This window comes from Bidens hawaiensis, unplaced genomic scaffold, assembly GCF_021521415.1.
Source record: "Bidens hawaiensis isolate Kalapana, Puna unplaced genomic scaffold, B.hawaiensis_p1.1 tig00008152_1, whole genome shotgun sequence".
Lineage (NCBI taxonomy): Eukaryota > Viridiplantae > Streptophyta > Magnoliopsida > Asterales > Asteraceae > Bidens > Bidens hawaiensis.
In genome coordinates, this window is record NW_027491581.1 from 241,910 (window position 1) to 258,697 (window position 16,788).

Here is a 16,788-nt window from a genome sequence, read left to right on the forward strand (position 1 = left end):
CTGATCCAGAATCGAAGTGGCTTCCATAACTCCAAGCTACTTTGGGCACACTCAAAATGTTTGTACCGTTTTGAATTAGTAAAGAGATGGCCACACCCATAGTTCTTGTTTCTATCAACTCCCGATTGATAACAAACACGAACTAACTTGATTGTATCTCGTGTGTTCTTGATGAACCTTAACTCGGTTGCATCTTGTGTATGTCTATAGATAAATCCTAACTCGGTTGCATCTCACAAATTCTATAATGTCTAACCATTTCTTGGTTTATATATATACTTACATAAGTTGCTAGCCAAGACATTACCTATTTCAGTTACATAACAACTAGGAAAGATGTTGTAATTAGGAAACATAACCAACTATGACCGACTTGTCATTATTGGTCTCTCAAGTTCACTGGCTTGTGATTTGAAGTCCGAAATTACATCCAACAATCACCCCCTAATATCTGCCTCAAAAGAGTTGTCCTTTGACTTTAAACTTGTCTCATTTTACATGTTTGATTCGACCCATGATCTTGATCTTCTTGGCTTTCACAACCATCTTGATCCTCAATATCTTGGTTTTGATCTCCAGGAACTCCTTTTGATCTACGACTGTGTGCTTTCGGCATTTATGAACTCGACTACCTTTGTGACATTTGTCAAAATTCGAATCTCGACTTATATTTGTTTTTGTAAACTTTTAATACGTAAACTCAACTCAACAATTTAGAACCTTATTTAATTATCATATAATATTATTATATCCCTCGATCATAAATAAATCGATGTTCGTCATATTATAGTGCCGTTAAGAAAAACATAAATGGTTCGAAATGATTTTCGTAAAATCGTTATAAGCTTTGGAGAATCTTTAAACTCACTTTAAACCTTGTTTGAAACTTGAGGGGTTGTTTTTTAAAATATATAACACTTATACACACAAACATCAACCCTAACCCTATCATAAACTCCCCACCCACCCATCTCTTTCTCTCTAACTCCGGCCGCCGCCGCCACCTCTGCCGGCCACCATCTCCGACGCACCAACACCTCCGGCGAGCTCTAACACACACATATAACCACAACCACCACCCCACCCTATCGTTTTCCGGCGAACTCGGTTCCGACAATCCCTGGTTAGCTCCGACCATATTCTCCTCGTGGCTCCGACCACCTCCTTTCCACCATAGCCGCCCAAACCCTTATTCCCTTTCGTTTCCAGCGTCGGCCACCAGCTCCGGCCACCCCATTTTTCCGGCCACCGTGGCTCCGATGCCATGGCCTCTCGTCTCTCTCCCTCTTGTTTCTCTCTCTCAGTCTCTCTCTCTATTCGGCTCACTCTCTCCGTCTCTCTCTCATCTCCGATGGATTTCGACTTAGTTCATTCCCGATATCGAACCACGACTCGTGAACACGAAAAAGGTATATAATTTGGGGTTTGGTATTGTTAATTATTCACATATCGATTTGTCGGAATTAGATTGTTAATAATTGGCTTGGTATTATCGGTTATGTTTTTGGTCAAATACTTTGAAACGAATCGGGTTTGCGTTGTTGGTATGAATTGGGTAAAAGATGAACACCCGGGAAATGGATATAATAAGTTCTTGGGTTTAGTTATTTTGGTTCGGTTTGGTTGGTACGCTTGTTAAATTAGAGGTCTCGGGTTCGGGTCATCCTAGATCGGTTTTTGGTATTGTTTCTTGTTATACTTAATAAATTTATTATTACTATTAGTATTAACATAAATACGTAAAGATTATTATTATTATTAACTAGATATAGTATTATCATTATTATTATTAACAAGATTATTAATATTATTATTATTACTATTATCTTTTAAACAAAACTATTATTATTATCATTATTATAAATATTAAAGTTATTAATATTATTAAAGATCATATTATTATTATCTTCATATTATTATCATCAATTATTAGCAATAATATCATTATAGCTATTTTATGAATTCGTTTAGAAATCAAACCGACATCGAGTATAATATCATTATTTACTATCAATATAATTTATTATTATTATTTTTTTTATCAACAACATTTTAATTAATACTAAGATCGTTATTCTTAAACTAATATTATTAGTATTATACTAAATTAGTATTATTAATAATAATTATTGTTATTATTATTATTATCATTTTTATTATCATTATTATCTTATATATCTATATATATATATTCATAACATGTTCTAAAACTATTATTATCATTACTATCATTATCATTAATAATATTATTATAAACTTGATTATCAATTCATTTTTTTTATAAAACAGAACCATTGATTAAAAACCTGTCTTGTCTTTTTTTAATATTAGTTTAGCTAATTAAAAGCCTCAATAAAATAATATTATTTTTATTTTAATTATCAATTAAGTGTGAGTCCTTAATCGTTAACAAATTAACCGGTAACCCGATTAACAACCGAACCTCCATGTTTCAAATGTAGTTTCAACTAAAGTTCAAGTTCATTAATATATTTTATTTAACCGTTTTCAATTAGCTTTCAAGTCGGATTCGTTCGTTTCGTTTACAAGCTTTCTATTTGTCGATCATTTATTATTTCCCAATTCGTCAATCGAGGTGAGTACTTTCATACCCATTTTTCCATCTTTCGTTTTGGGGTGACATTTCATACTTATCAAACTAAATGCTTTAATTACTTGCATCTTAAACCCACAAACGTGATTGTATACCTTACTTGAATAATTGCTCGATTTGGTGTTGTATGCTTATTTGACTATGTGTTTACAGCTTTTGGATGGTGAGACTATAAATCCTATACCATTTGGTAGTGGCAAGGTGTCGTTAACTTATGCTATTAACAATAACTATAAATCCTAGACTACTCGGCATCCCCTTGTAGCTAGGTGGTGCTAATGTAAGCTTATTAGCAACTATCATAAAATCCTAGACTAATTGCCAATAGCTAGGTGTCGCTAACTTGTTTAGCGATAACTATTTATTCCAGTTTATAGCTCTTATTTATTGTTTTGTATACAAGTTTTGTAGATTTTCATACTATATACTTATATGCTCAAACTTATGAATTGCTCACCAACCTTTGTGTTGACAAACTTTATTTTATGAAATGTTACAGGTATGACTTTTGTTGACTCGAGTGCTTGACGGAAAACGTTACCAAGACCTTTAGGATATTAGCAAAACGAACAATATAATTATTACTTGTATTCAGTTTGTTTGTGTAGACGAGAAGTGTTGTTTATCGATTTGTTGAAATAAAATGAGTTAAATGAATATTGTCACTTTAAATAGTGTCTTGTGTATTTGTACAATCACGTTGCACCCCGGCATGTTCCGTCTTTGGTCGGGGTGTGACAACCTTTGTAACCATGTTCACGGCCATTCCCTCGGCCATTTGAACACGCATATCCACTGTTCTGGTTGTGATTCTTGTCATCTAATCGAGCGAACATTAGTCTTCTTTAATCATATTTTGTACCCCGAATCAAAACATGAGCACATCGTTCAAATCAAACCTTGGTAAAAACATAACTCATTCGACCCGTATAAAAGCGCCCTAATCAAAACATGAGCACATCGTTCAAATCAAACCTTGGTAAAAACATAACTCATTCGACCCGTATAAAAGCGCCCTGAATTGAACCCGCTTGTCCAACCCGAATAACGAATATCACCAAATTGTTGTTTGTCACTGAACCTTGTCTCGATCACCGACCTTCACCCTGATTATTCAATTACAACCGGTTTGAACTTGTAATTTTCATAATTAAGATCACAACTATAACCTGCACTTTAAGCTTATCACAATTTAATAAAAATTAGTTTCAACGAACATTAAATTTCAAATATCAACTTTAACCTTTATTAAGCTTATTATCCGCTAGAATCCTTTTTCTTGCTTCTGTGATCGCAAACCACAAAAGCTTTTTCGGAATCGCCCAAATTATTGGAACTAAACTTCCTCGCAAGCTACAAGTGAACCTAATCACCTCCGTTAAACAGCCAATTGAATAGCTCTTAACGACTATTTGAAACCGATGAAACCTTTGCAATACTCCGATCAGAAACCTGTTGTTTCCGAGTTCCTAACGCATGAACAGCCTACTTGTTGTCGTCATAATGGTACCCACACCGCTACTCCGAAGCATCATAACCGACACGGGTCCGACTAGACCTGCGTACAAATATACCTCAATTCGGAAACCTAACTTGTTTCCGATATGTTCCAATTGATAGCTCCTCAAGCCACCACTCGCTGCCAACCGATTATTGCTTTATTAAACTTGGCTCTGATACCAATTCAAGTCCTGATCGATAAACAAACACGTACTAAACGACTAACTCTCATATATATTAATCAGAATATATAACTCAAAAACTGATTACAATATATCAAACTCTTACACGGTTTGACTCTTGATGAACTCTAACTCGATTGCATCTTGTGTGTTCTTGATGAATCAATCCTAACTAGGTTGTATCTCATGTGTGTCTAGAGATGAATCTTAACTCGGTTGCATCTCAAACATTCTAAAATGTTTAACTCGGTTGCATCTCACACATTCTATAATGTTGACCACTACATGTGTGAATTGCATCTCACACATGTAGTGGAGTGGATTTTTGGTTGATAAGGGCGCCTGTCACATCATACTCTGGTGGCAAACCATTCACAAGTTGTATAACGAGTCGCGATTCCTCAACTGGGTGGTCAACATCTTCAAGTTGGTTGGCCAATTCTTTCAATTCTGACAATAATCTTCAAGGGAGGAGCATTTAGCGAGTGCTAGATTTGTGAACTTGGTCTCGAGGGCCGCAACTCGAGATTGCTTATTGTTAAAAAATATTTTTCACTTGATCCCACGCTTGTTGAGCAGTGGAATGATTCTCCAATACTCGAGACAAAAGGATGCGGGATAGCATACCATAGATCCATTGAAGGACTATGGCATGAATTTCCGACAACGACTTGTAAGTCGGATCCGTTTTGGCTAGTGAAGGTGTACCGTCTAGCTATATGGTGTGAGACTTTGTAACCTTTGGCATGAAGCTTGAACAATTTCGTCCAAGTCGAGTAGGTGATTTTTTCGCCATCGAGAGGTTGAATCTTGTTTTGAATATTGGTGACGGTATAAACTGGATGTAACCGTTTAACATCGATTGGTGGTGTTTGTGAAGAGCCAGTCATTGTGATACATTGTGATAGGGGAGAAAGACTTGTGGTAGGAAAAAAATAAATAAATTAGGTTTTGGTAATATGTGGTTGTGATACCATGAAGGGTTACAAATGTCTTATGTTTCCTTTCGATTACCCGCGTATGAATATACAATATAAAGGGATTTGTGTAGCAAACTATCCCTACCAATATGAAAAGGAAATCATTCTAAATAATACAATTATATGGTAAAATATTATTCTGAATATAATACTCTAATAGTGCTGGTATGTGTGACTTCGTGAGAAGTCTTCACCTAGGAAACCGAAAACATATATATCTTCGTATGGACAAAACGAACAATATTGATAATTTAAGAGGTTGAATGTTACACGGACTTTGAAGTATAGGCGGCCTAGACTTCGATACCAATTGTTGATGAACAATCACACCAAGAAATTTGTGAACACCCTCTCTCGAACATTTTTATTAATCATAAGTCATAACCAATTAAATAACTTGCAACTATGACCACCCTACCGTTTATTTATATGTAAACGTAATCTAATATGATGACAATTAAATTAAACTAATAAAATATAAAAAATTCTTAAACGTTAACAATGGATAAAGAGAAAATTGTACCAATATATATACTCTCTCCAATTAACACATAACTAATGATACCATAATTACATCTTGCTAACTAATAAAATCAATCAAAGTATAATAATTAAAAAGATAAAATAATATATTTGCCTCTACTCTTTTGCTTTCATCATACACTGGCTGTTTGGTAGCCTATTAACAGTTATTAAGAGGCTATCTCTTAATGGGTCATAAACTCTCTTTATGGGTCATAAACTCTGAATGGTTAAGAGTCAACTTTAAGTCTGAATGATTAAGAGGTTACCTTTTAATGGTTACCTCTTAACCATTCAGACGCTACCTCTTAACCATTAAGAGATTATAACCCATTAATTTTGTTAATACACTACCATCTTTTCTTATCCGAATACAATCTCTTCCAACTCAATTTACCCACATACTTCAACACATAATTTTCTGAATTGCAGATTGTTCATTGTTTCTAGATTAACACATATGCACATCAGATTTCAGTTGTTATTCTTTGTTATCCACATACTCGTGACTTTTCTTTGATTTTAGCCGACAAAGGCTATGAAGAAATAAGAAGAGAAAAAGTCGACAATGATCGAGAAAAAACTAGCAGCCTTTTATTGACGTTCCATTTCTATACATTAATAATCATATGATATAAGATGAATAGTGTTATTATGTTATGCAATACAACCCTGTAATCCAAATTAAAGAATAATTAGTCACTAGCCTCGCAGCATCGCGGCGGACGGCGTAAAGGTTGAAAAGAGATGCAATTGTTACGAAAACACAAAACATATCATCGATTTGCTTTTTGAGCGAATCTATAACCGCACTCCATGAACGCTCCGGTGTCCAAATAATGTTCCAAATAAATTCCCCACTACTCGACTTGGTAAACATTTAAATAACATATGAATCCAACTGTCCTAGTGCTAACGCCAGCGCGTCACGGCAGGGTGGTGATATGGTCGACAAAAGCTAAAACTGCCAGGATGGTGATATTGCCGACATAAGCTCACATTGACCATGTCGCTTGTCATCGAATTGCAAATATTTATTTTAATTTAGCTATCTAGAGCTTATATTCCATTATATCGAAAGGCACATATTCGTTTTGAGATATACAAAATTCGCAGCAGTAAACCAAATTTCATGGCATTCGTGTACGACTGCTAAACGTTGGTAAAGAAAAGTCGCGACTTCAAAATTTAAAATGCATTGTTTGAAGAACACCAATATCTATGTTTGTGATGGGTTACCAATGCTCACAGCAATAATCAACTACACAAACCAAAACAAAATTATTGTAAGCAACCATCAAAAAATGAATTATTCAAAGTGACAACATGGGGAAACAGAAATGACCACTACAACATGAAAATCTCCGGGGTCATAATATCCAATTAGATATAGAGACAAAAATTTAAGTCATTACATTCAAAAAACAACAAAATAATGTAAATTAGATAAACAAAACATCCAGTAATGTACATACCATACCAGATAACATAGCTCCAGAAGTTTTAAAAAGCAAATAAAAACATCTGGTTCTTCAACAATTTAACAAAGCGAATTTAAAAATCACATGCATTTAGTAAATTTGCCACAAAGTTGTTTTACAATGTACACTAATTCAAACCATATCTTGGTTTTTTGAATTCAAAATTATTTGGGAAAATGCAACATGACTTAATATATTGTGTAATTTGGCTTAAATTATATTCATGGTTGCAATTCTGGTTGCTTGTTTCCAAGCACCACAATTGCCTCGCCAAGAATCTGTCGACATCATCATCGCCTCACCTAAACCCAAAAGGTGTAGCACAATGTTCACAATAGCCTTTCTAAAGCCCAAAAGGACATACATGCATTTCATCAAACACTTTATGTGCATGGTATCTAAGGTCAAAACAGAGTCAGAAAACCATAAGATGTTATGCAGCCTCCATGAAGACACTCAGTGGCGGATCTAGACTCGAAACTGAGCCGTAGCGCTCAAAAATCATTTTTTCCCCATATTTTATACAATGTTAACGAAACAAATATAAAAAACATGACAACAAATAACTTTAAACTAACTGGGTTAACGAACCAACAATGGCAAATCTAGATTTGGCTGTAAATATCTCCTCTACGGTTTTTGATAGCTTGAAACCAAGCCATTACATCTTCTTCATTTACTTTATCAAACGTTTCGCTTTCGACCACACAAACTAAAGCATTGTTCAAATACTCGTTACCCATTTAATTGCGCAAATCCGTCTTGCTAAGCTTCATTTTAGAGAAACATCTTTCAACTGTTGCAGTTGCAACTGGTAAAACCAATGCTAGCTTCAATATTCGATAAACCAAAGGAAAAGTTGTGTGTTTTTCGGTTTCCACCATTACACGAGCAAGATGACCCATTCCACCCAGTTTTGCAAATTTAGCATCTTCCTTTAAAGTATAATAAACAGTCGTAAGGTCACCCGAAATACACCCTCTTTCTTCGTTAGTAAAATCATTCAGATACATCTCTGAAAAAGCCACTATCTTAGATATGTCAAACTTGGAAAACGAATCACAAGGATTTAAACCCGACTTATTTTCTAACAAACGAGTTGAGACCTCATTAAATCTATTTCTAAGTTCTTGAATTTGCATATCCAAGACCGTGTTAAAAACTTCAACCTCAAAATGATGTCGATTAGTAATGACATACTTCCGGTTTCTTTTATTACCATAACTTTCCTCCATATCTAACATCTTAATCTTGTTTTTTTTTATAAAAAGATGTAAATTTTGCCAACATCTTGTCAAATCCAGTTTGTCTTAGATTATTCAATGCTCGATTTGTTCCGCTTATCAACTTAGACGCTTCCAACAAATCTTAACTCTTTTTTGAAGATGTTTTGATAAAGCATTTTTGAGGCCTAAAATTTCGTCCAACAAGAGTATATAAAACACAAATTCAAGAGTATTAAAATATGATAGAATACCTTTTGCATTAGATTTTGTTGCACACTATCTCCATCTAATTTAATAAATTGAAGTACCTCAACAACTTCCGGGAATAATTTTAACAAACTTGTGATTGTTCTATGACGAGAACCCTATCGCGTGTCTCCGGCTCGTGCAAAGGAAGCCTCTTGATTTAATCCTTTTCCTGTATTAATCTCACCAAGAAGAATTTCATTTTTCACCCTCTCTCTTTTTAACTCCAACATCATATCTTTTCTTTTGCAAGAAGCACAAACTGTATTAACAACCATGCCAAGAGATTCATAAAATTCTTTAACACCGGTATGTTTTTTTGCAATAGCCACAATCACTAATTAAAGTTGATGAGCAAAGCAATTTATGTAATGTGCTGATGGATTATCTCTTAAAATCAAAGCTTTTTTACTTTTGTTGTGTAAATGGATAAGATGGATAGGTGAACAGTGGTTTTGGTTGGGTTGGGTTAATGGGTTTTTTTGTTTTGGGCTTAGGCTTTTGATTGGGTTTAAAACATAGATTGGTTGGGTTTAAAATCTTAGCGGTAACGTTATTTTTTTTTCCAGCGGTAACGAAACATGAAAATCGGCCAACTTTTTTTTACACTACCGGTAAAAGGTTGAGCCGTAGCGGAGGCTACCCCTCCCCAAAATGTATGTCCGCCCTGAAGACACTGAACGTTGTAGTCCTGCCGCCCGCGGCAAATGCGAAGCAATCCTTATGTTTCTCTCTAAAAATCGAAAGAAGTATGTGCAAAGAACTCAGGTGTAAAACCATCACAGCTCGAAAAAATTAGTAAACAACAATCCAACTAGTTCAAAAGAAATAGTGAACCTATGAGTTTATCGTCAATCGCAACATCATAACCACACGCATATGTAACTGTTGTAGATGAAGCATAGAAGAAACAAACATAGTCGCCGTCCACCGCCGCCGCCATAGAGGCAGCAAAGCCGCCGACAACGTAGGACAACAACTGTTTCTCTCTTTACGAAACATGACACCATCGTATGAAAACAAAAGGAACGGCGGTTGATGCATGTGTATCAAGAGCGAGAAGCCAAGAGAGAGAGAGAGAGACGATAGCGATGATATCAAGACAACCATGTATATGAGTCATGAGACATGCATATAAACCGAGATCATCACGTGTAACACACTGAATACAACAGAAAATGTACAATATGTACTGCAACAAAAACAACACACACAACACTAAAATGAAGGAACAGTGAAAAGTCCTCAGTATCCAAACTTACAATATATATATAATATGCAAACATTTACGGATATATATAACATGGAAACATTTACAGAATTAGAAGTAGAGTTAGGTTCATGCAAGTAGGAGTTCTTAGGGGCTGTTTGGTAGAGTCTGAATCTGACCTATTAAGAGGCAATGCCTGAATCAGTTAGATTCAGAACGTTTGGTTCAACCATTGTGTCTGATTTGGTCAAATACTTTACCTCTAAATGGTTTGGTGTGAAACTGATGCTGAATGAGAATAGATGGTTGTTGAATGGAATCAAGACCAAAATTATCCTCCATTTATCATCCAGCCACCATGCGTGATGGGCCGTCACCGGAGAACAAGCAAGGGCTCGTCGGAGATGCGAGGGTAAGAGATGAAGGGGAAAGGTTATGTTGTTCAACAAGAGTGTGCCAACACACCCCCATCACTAGCCGCCGTGCACTACCGCTCATATACAACCTCTCATGTTGCTAAATTATTTTGTAACGGTGGGGGAATGGGTGGTGATGTGGGACCAAGTGTTAAAGATCGGGCTATGATGTTTCTGGAGGCTCAAGATCACGCTTCCAGATGTGTTGCACGAAAATGGGCATAACTTAGGCTACGAGCCTCCGTTTCAAGCGTGCTACTAGCCAAAATGCCGTAGGCTGGTTATTATGTTTATTTTTCCGAAATCAGCCTTCTAAATACACTTTTGGGTCACTTTTATATTTTTTGTCTAGTTTTTTGGTTTTCTTTTGGGCTGTTGTTTGGCCCGTGGTTATTTTTGTTGGCCCAAACCCATTTTGGATGCTTAATTAATATGTTAAGGTACTTGTGCCTATCATTGATCAAATTTTAATAAAAAAACGAATTGACTTTTCGAATTCCTGCCTTTTGGGCCGAATTTGGGGGGTTGGGGAATGATCATCATGGGTATTCAAAAAATCAACGTGATTAAGCTTCGTTTACTTTAGTACGCTGCATCAGGTGGCCGAAAAATAGTTAATTTAAAATTATTAAACTTTATAATACTTATAGATTCTAATTTTCAATTTTTTGTATAAAGCACTAAAAATTACACCGATATTATTTTTTCATTAATGAATATAAATCTAGTTTGTTTAAAATCATTTAGATCTTTTGAATGATATTAATACCAGATACACGCAAAGGGGTAAAATATTAATTTTGCACAATTATTCCGATGTCTAAACGAACATATACATTTTAGTTAGCTTTTACTGGTTTAGATCGTCTTACTCATTTAAATCTCTTACCCATTCAACACTTAATAATTCAGAGGTTTGCCAAACAGCCCATTAGTGAGATAAGTGCGATAAGAGATTCTAAGCAATCATGTTATTTCTTTTTATTTTATGAGTATTTAATTAAGTACAAAGGTATATTAGTCTGATGTGAATTATATACACTTTTTTAGTAACTAATAATCATTATTATCTATTTGTGGTTTAGTGATAGAAGGCTTAAGTTATTCAGTGGAGACCCAAGTTCAAATCTCACTTGCGTCACTTTTGGGTGGAAATTGGCAATGAAGGATTTGAGCTAAACCTTGTGCAAAAGAGTTTTCGTCCTAACGTGTGTTACGCCAGAGAGTTCTGCTCTTGTGGTGACACAACGACTGTCAAGTGGAAGTCGGCAGTATAGTTTCCTGGAACACCCAAGCCAAACTCTGAAGCCAGCATGGGTCCGGTAACGACAACATAGTCTGGCCAGAGTGAGACATCATAGCTCTTCAAATTTTGAGAGTGCGGTAACCTAAATACAAAAAAATCGTCGTTCTAAAAAAAGTAACTAATAATCATTAATTGTTAATTAATGGTTATTAGTTACAAAGTATTATTATTTTCAATTTTGATCTCAAATTTGATTCATTTAAATTATATAATTTAAACATATAATCTAAAACATGACTAATCATTGTTAATTTTTTTTAATTTGATCCCAAAGGTGAAGTTTTTTTTATTTTAGTTTTTATCAACTATCATAGTGTAGACAATATGTGTAATTTCAAATATATTATAGGAATAACTAATGTAGTGTATGTATATATAATACATGTAGTGTAGGCATCTTTTCAAATATAGTGTAGGCATAGTTACGTAATGTTGTGTGAGTATAAGTTTGCTTATATAATACAATGTAGGCCAAACAAATTAATTGTAGCCCACCAAAATGTATTATACCCATCTTAAATAATAGTTAAGTTTAAAAATAAAAAAATATTATTAAGAACAAAAATGTATATGAAAAAGTCATGAAGTAAAAGTATACACTATAATATTATGCAAGACTATAAATTGGATGTGGCTTAATGGTAGAGCACTCATTTTACTAGTAAGAGGTAGGGGTTCAAACCTCATTGCCACCAATTTATATGAGAGATATAAGGGATGACCCTTGCTTACCAAGGTTTGAGTCCTGATCTCACCCGGTTTTACTGGCTCCTCGCTGTCGTGACGTTTGGTGGGCGTGGGGTCGGGTTTTATCCGGTGAATCCCTCAACAGGTGGACCGCTAGGGGCTCCGTCCGTCCAGACTAGTGGCCGAGTCGGGCTACCTTTAGCCAATGGGGGTCGCGTACGGAGTACCCGGCGTTACTTAGTTGGCCGTTAAAAAAAATATTATGCAAGACTAATAATATAAAATTAAAAACTACATTAATGCTTTACATTACATACATTAATGTTCCACATTAATAGCTACTTAATTAATTAATCAATTAACTAAGTACCTTTCTGTTAATAAAATACATTTAAGTTATACTAGTAATAATTATAAATTTGCCTTTTTTTAATATAAACTATTGATTTGCATACACATAATCAATTATCATGATTAATTTCTTGATAATATCATTTCTCAAATGATCCACCACCATTACACGTATTATATATATATATATATATATATATATATAAACATTTGATATGGGTAGTTAAGAACTTTTTAAGTAATTGAGAAGTTTTACATCATTGGATCAACATATAGCAGAACAATTTGTGCATTCATTTTGAATGAATAAGTTTTAAGGAGTAAAATTGTCTTTTGTACATACTATTAATTAATATGCATTATTTATTAATGAATATTTAATTCACTACATTAAGTACATATATAATAGTATATATTTAATAATGACAATGATAAGAATAATGATGTCAATAATAATAATTATTATAATAAAAGTTTAAGACAAGTCGAGTTAGATTTAACTCTTATGAACCCGTCAAAAATTTAAGTTTAGACATCAATATTTATTAGTAAGAACAAAAATTTATTTGGAAAAGACATGAAGTATAGTATATACAAGATTAATAACATAAAATTAAAAAATTCATTAATGCTTTACATTACATACATTAATGCTCCACATTAATAACTACTGAATTAATTAATCAATTAACTAATTACCTTTTTGTTAATAAAATACATTTAAGTTATACCAGTAATAATTATAAATTTGCTATTTTTAATGTAAATTATTGATTTGCATACACATAATCAATTATCATGATTAATTTTTTGATTAATATCATTTCTCAAATGATCCACCATCATTACAACAAGTATTATATATATATATAAAGATTTGATATAGGTAGTTAAGAACTTTTTAAGTAATGTAAAAGTTTTACATTATTTGATCAATATATGACATAACACTTTGTGCATTCACTTTAAATATATAAAACTTTTTAAAGAGTAAAATTGTCTTTTATAAAAACTATTAATTTATATACATTGATTATTTATGTATGTTTAATTCACTATATTAAGTACATATAAATACACATTTAATAATAATAATAAAAAAAATAATATACTCAAATATAATAATAGTTTAAGACAAATCAAGTTAGATTTAACTCTTATGAACCCGTCGAAAAGAATTAACGGGCCACATACAAGCATATATATGGTGAGGATCATAAGATAACTTTTTCAAATTGAGAACTTTTTAGAACCGTTTTGAATTGAACCACTAATTTTTAATTAAGCAGTTTGTTTTGAACTTATACATATGTGTATAAAGAAAAACATGTGTGCGTGTATACATACATACGGGTTTTAAGTTGGAAAACAAGTATTATACATATATGTATAAATAAATAAAATAATAAATTACGTGAAATAGGCAAATGATTCTTAATAGTAACAAAATATAAAACCGCCATAATGATCCTCGTTCTCTTTCTCAGTTCAATTTTTTTGTCTTATAATCCTAGATCCCGAACTAGTATGTACATAAACTATCAATTTCCGAGAAAATGTGTTTAGAGAAGCCGCATGTGTTTATATATCCTTGTTTTCTTTCAATACTTTTCTAGCCCCCGAGAGGCTATGGAGTTTTTTAATAGAGTTTAACGGGTCGTGCTTAGTATATTTTCATTTCTAAGACCCAAAACATTTTTTTTAGTACGATGGTGTTGCCATTTAAAATGGGGTTGCGGATTGCAATCATTTGAACATGAAATTAAATAATGTATAAAGGCAAAAAGAAAAAAGTCAATAACAAATAAAGAAAAAAATTCATGCTCAAAACTTGGCTTAAATGTTACTAACAAACAGTGTGATAAGAGAAATATGGTGTAATATTATTATACCATATATGCAAAGATTTGAATCAAATTACGAGAATCCGGTCACCTCCTGAGTTCAGAAATTAAAACCTCTGTGATTCCATATTTCATCTGCACCTAAAACCCCCAATTCAGAATTTCCGCAAATTGTTTCGGTTTTCAATAGATTTGAACCATCGTTCTTAGTTCTGCAACAAACCGTGAATTCTCACTCAAACAGAGCTATGGTGAAAGCTGATTTAATAAGCAGATTGCATGACGCACTGCTTATTCAAATCATGTCACTTCTTCCATTACCAGATGCACAACGAACACAAATTCTGTCAAAAAGGTGGAAGAACCTGTGGGCACTTCTCCCCATTCTTCATCTCGTGATGCCCTTCTGCTGGACGGCAGAAGAAATCAACAGGTTTCATGACTTGGTCGATCAAGCCCTTGATCTTCGTGGCAATATGCCGATCCAAAGGTTTTATCTCTGCTGTTCTAAGAACTGTAGCTATGACCGTGTTAGTGGTTGGCTTCGTAAAGTTGTCCAGTGTAAGGTTCAAGAGCTTGAGCTCAGGTTTCCTGCGGATAGATTTACGGTTAGATTTTGCTGGGATTTGTTTAAGACTTGCACTACTCTGGTCAGTTTAACTCTGCGTGGCGAATTTGTGCTAAATGTGCCTCATGAAGCCGAGATGTTGTTTCCAGGTTTAAAGAAGGTCAATCTAATATCTATTGTTTATTGTTGCAATAAATGTTTTAAGAATCTGATTTGCGGGTGTCTGGTTTTGGAAGAGTTGTTTGTGGAGAGACAATTGTTAAACGGTCTGTTTGATAACATGGATACATTTGAGGTCATATCGACATCTCTGAAGACATTAAGGGTATCATTTGCATTGTGTGTTAATGAGATTCTTAGGGTTGCTATCAGTGCCCCTAATCTGGAATACCTTAGAGTATTGGACTTTATGTCATCAGACTACTCTTTGAGCAAGCCTTCGGCGCTTACTGAAGCTCACATTAACGTAGAACAAGCTAATCCTGGTCCTCAAATCGTGAGGTGCCTCACGTCTGTCAAAATCCTGACACTAAATCATAGGACTTTAATGGTATGATTATTCATTTATATTCAAAGTTTGATCCATTTAAGATATTTAGTTGGTTATTCAAACTGTAAACCGTAAAGTCTGATTAAATCTCTCATTTAAGTTTCCTTTAAATAAAACATGCAATTGTTAGTTTCAAGGGGGTGATGAGCGTTTGAGTCTCTGCTAGACTGGTTTTTCGCCGTCAACCCCCTTGAAGGCGACCTTTCCAACGCAAGTTGTGTTTTCATAGGGTATTGGTGGGTCTGTAAGATTACTGTAACGCTTTCTCACGGTTACAAAAAAAGGAAACAGTCAGATAAACTTTTGATGCAAGCAAGAAGTCAAGAACTAATACTACAATAATTATGAAAAAAGATAAAAACTTTGGATTCAGATGATGATGCTTACTGTTTCGTTTTTGCAGTCTCTATCCCAATTTTATGGTGTTTACATCCCCACATTCCCTAAAGTGGTTAAGTTTGTGATTGAAATCAAAGCTAGTTTAGGCTGGAGAGTGCTTCTGGTCCTCTTAAATAAAATGCCTAATCTTGAGCATATTACCTTTTCAGATGTAAGTTTACGTCTCCCAAATACTCCCTAAGTTAAAAAGCTAACTCATTAACTTATGAATATATGTTCTGTTCGCTATGATCTTTACAATTGCTGTCGATCATTTTGGAGGTTGAATGGAAATATGTAATCTATTCTTGTGTTCATCTATAGGGATTTTATCCTGGAAAGCATGCACGTGCTTTAGACGAGTGGTGGAACCTGCCAGAAGAGGTACCGGCTTGTTTACGTTGTAAGATGAAGGAAATTATTATTGATAATCAAGAAACCGTATCACCAGAACAGTTTGAGTTGATAAGATATCTGTTGGATAGCGCGGATAAGTTGGAGAGTTTGACAATGAATGCTCATACAATCAGCACAAAGATGCGTGAGCAGGTATTGAACTTATGCCGTAGCTCCAAATCATGCCGGATTCAATTTGTTTAAACGGATGATAATTCTCAAGGAATCACAACTACAGTTATCTCAGCGGTCATTTTCAATCTTTGCAAACTCGACTTTTTTTTTCAGATTTTTTTTGTTTCTTGATTTGTGCAATTAGTAATCTTGAATT

At 34.1% G+C, this 16,788-nt stretch overlaps 1 protein-coding gene across 1 annotated transcript; it reads left to right on the forward strand.

Annotated features, from left to right (window-relative positions):
- The first annotated feature begins 14,522 nt into the window (after positions 1–14,522).
- Positions 14,523–16,788, forward strand: LOC143637203 (F-box/LRR-repeat protein 13-like). Its single transcript, XM_077104649.1, has one exon. It carries the CDS (start codon positions 14,814–14,816, stop codon positions 15,687–15,689), a length of 876 nt encoding a protein of 291 aa, XP_076960764.1. The 5' UTR covers positions 14,523–14,813; the 3' UTR covers positions 15,690–16,788.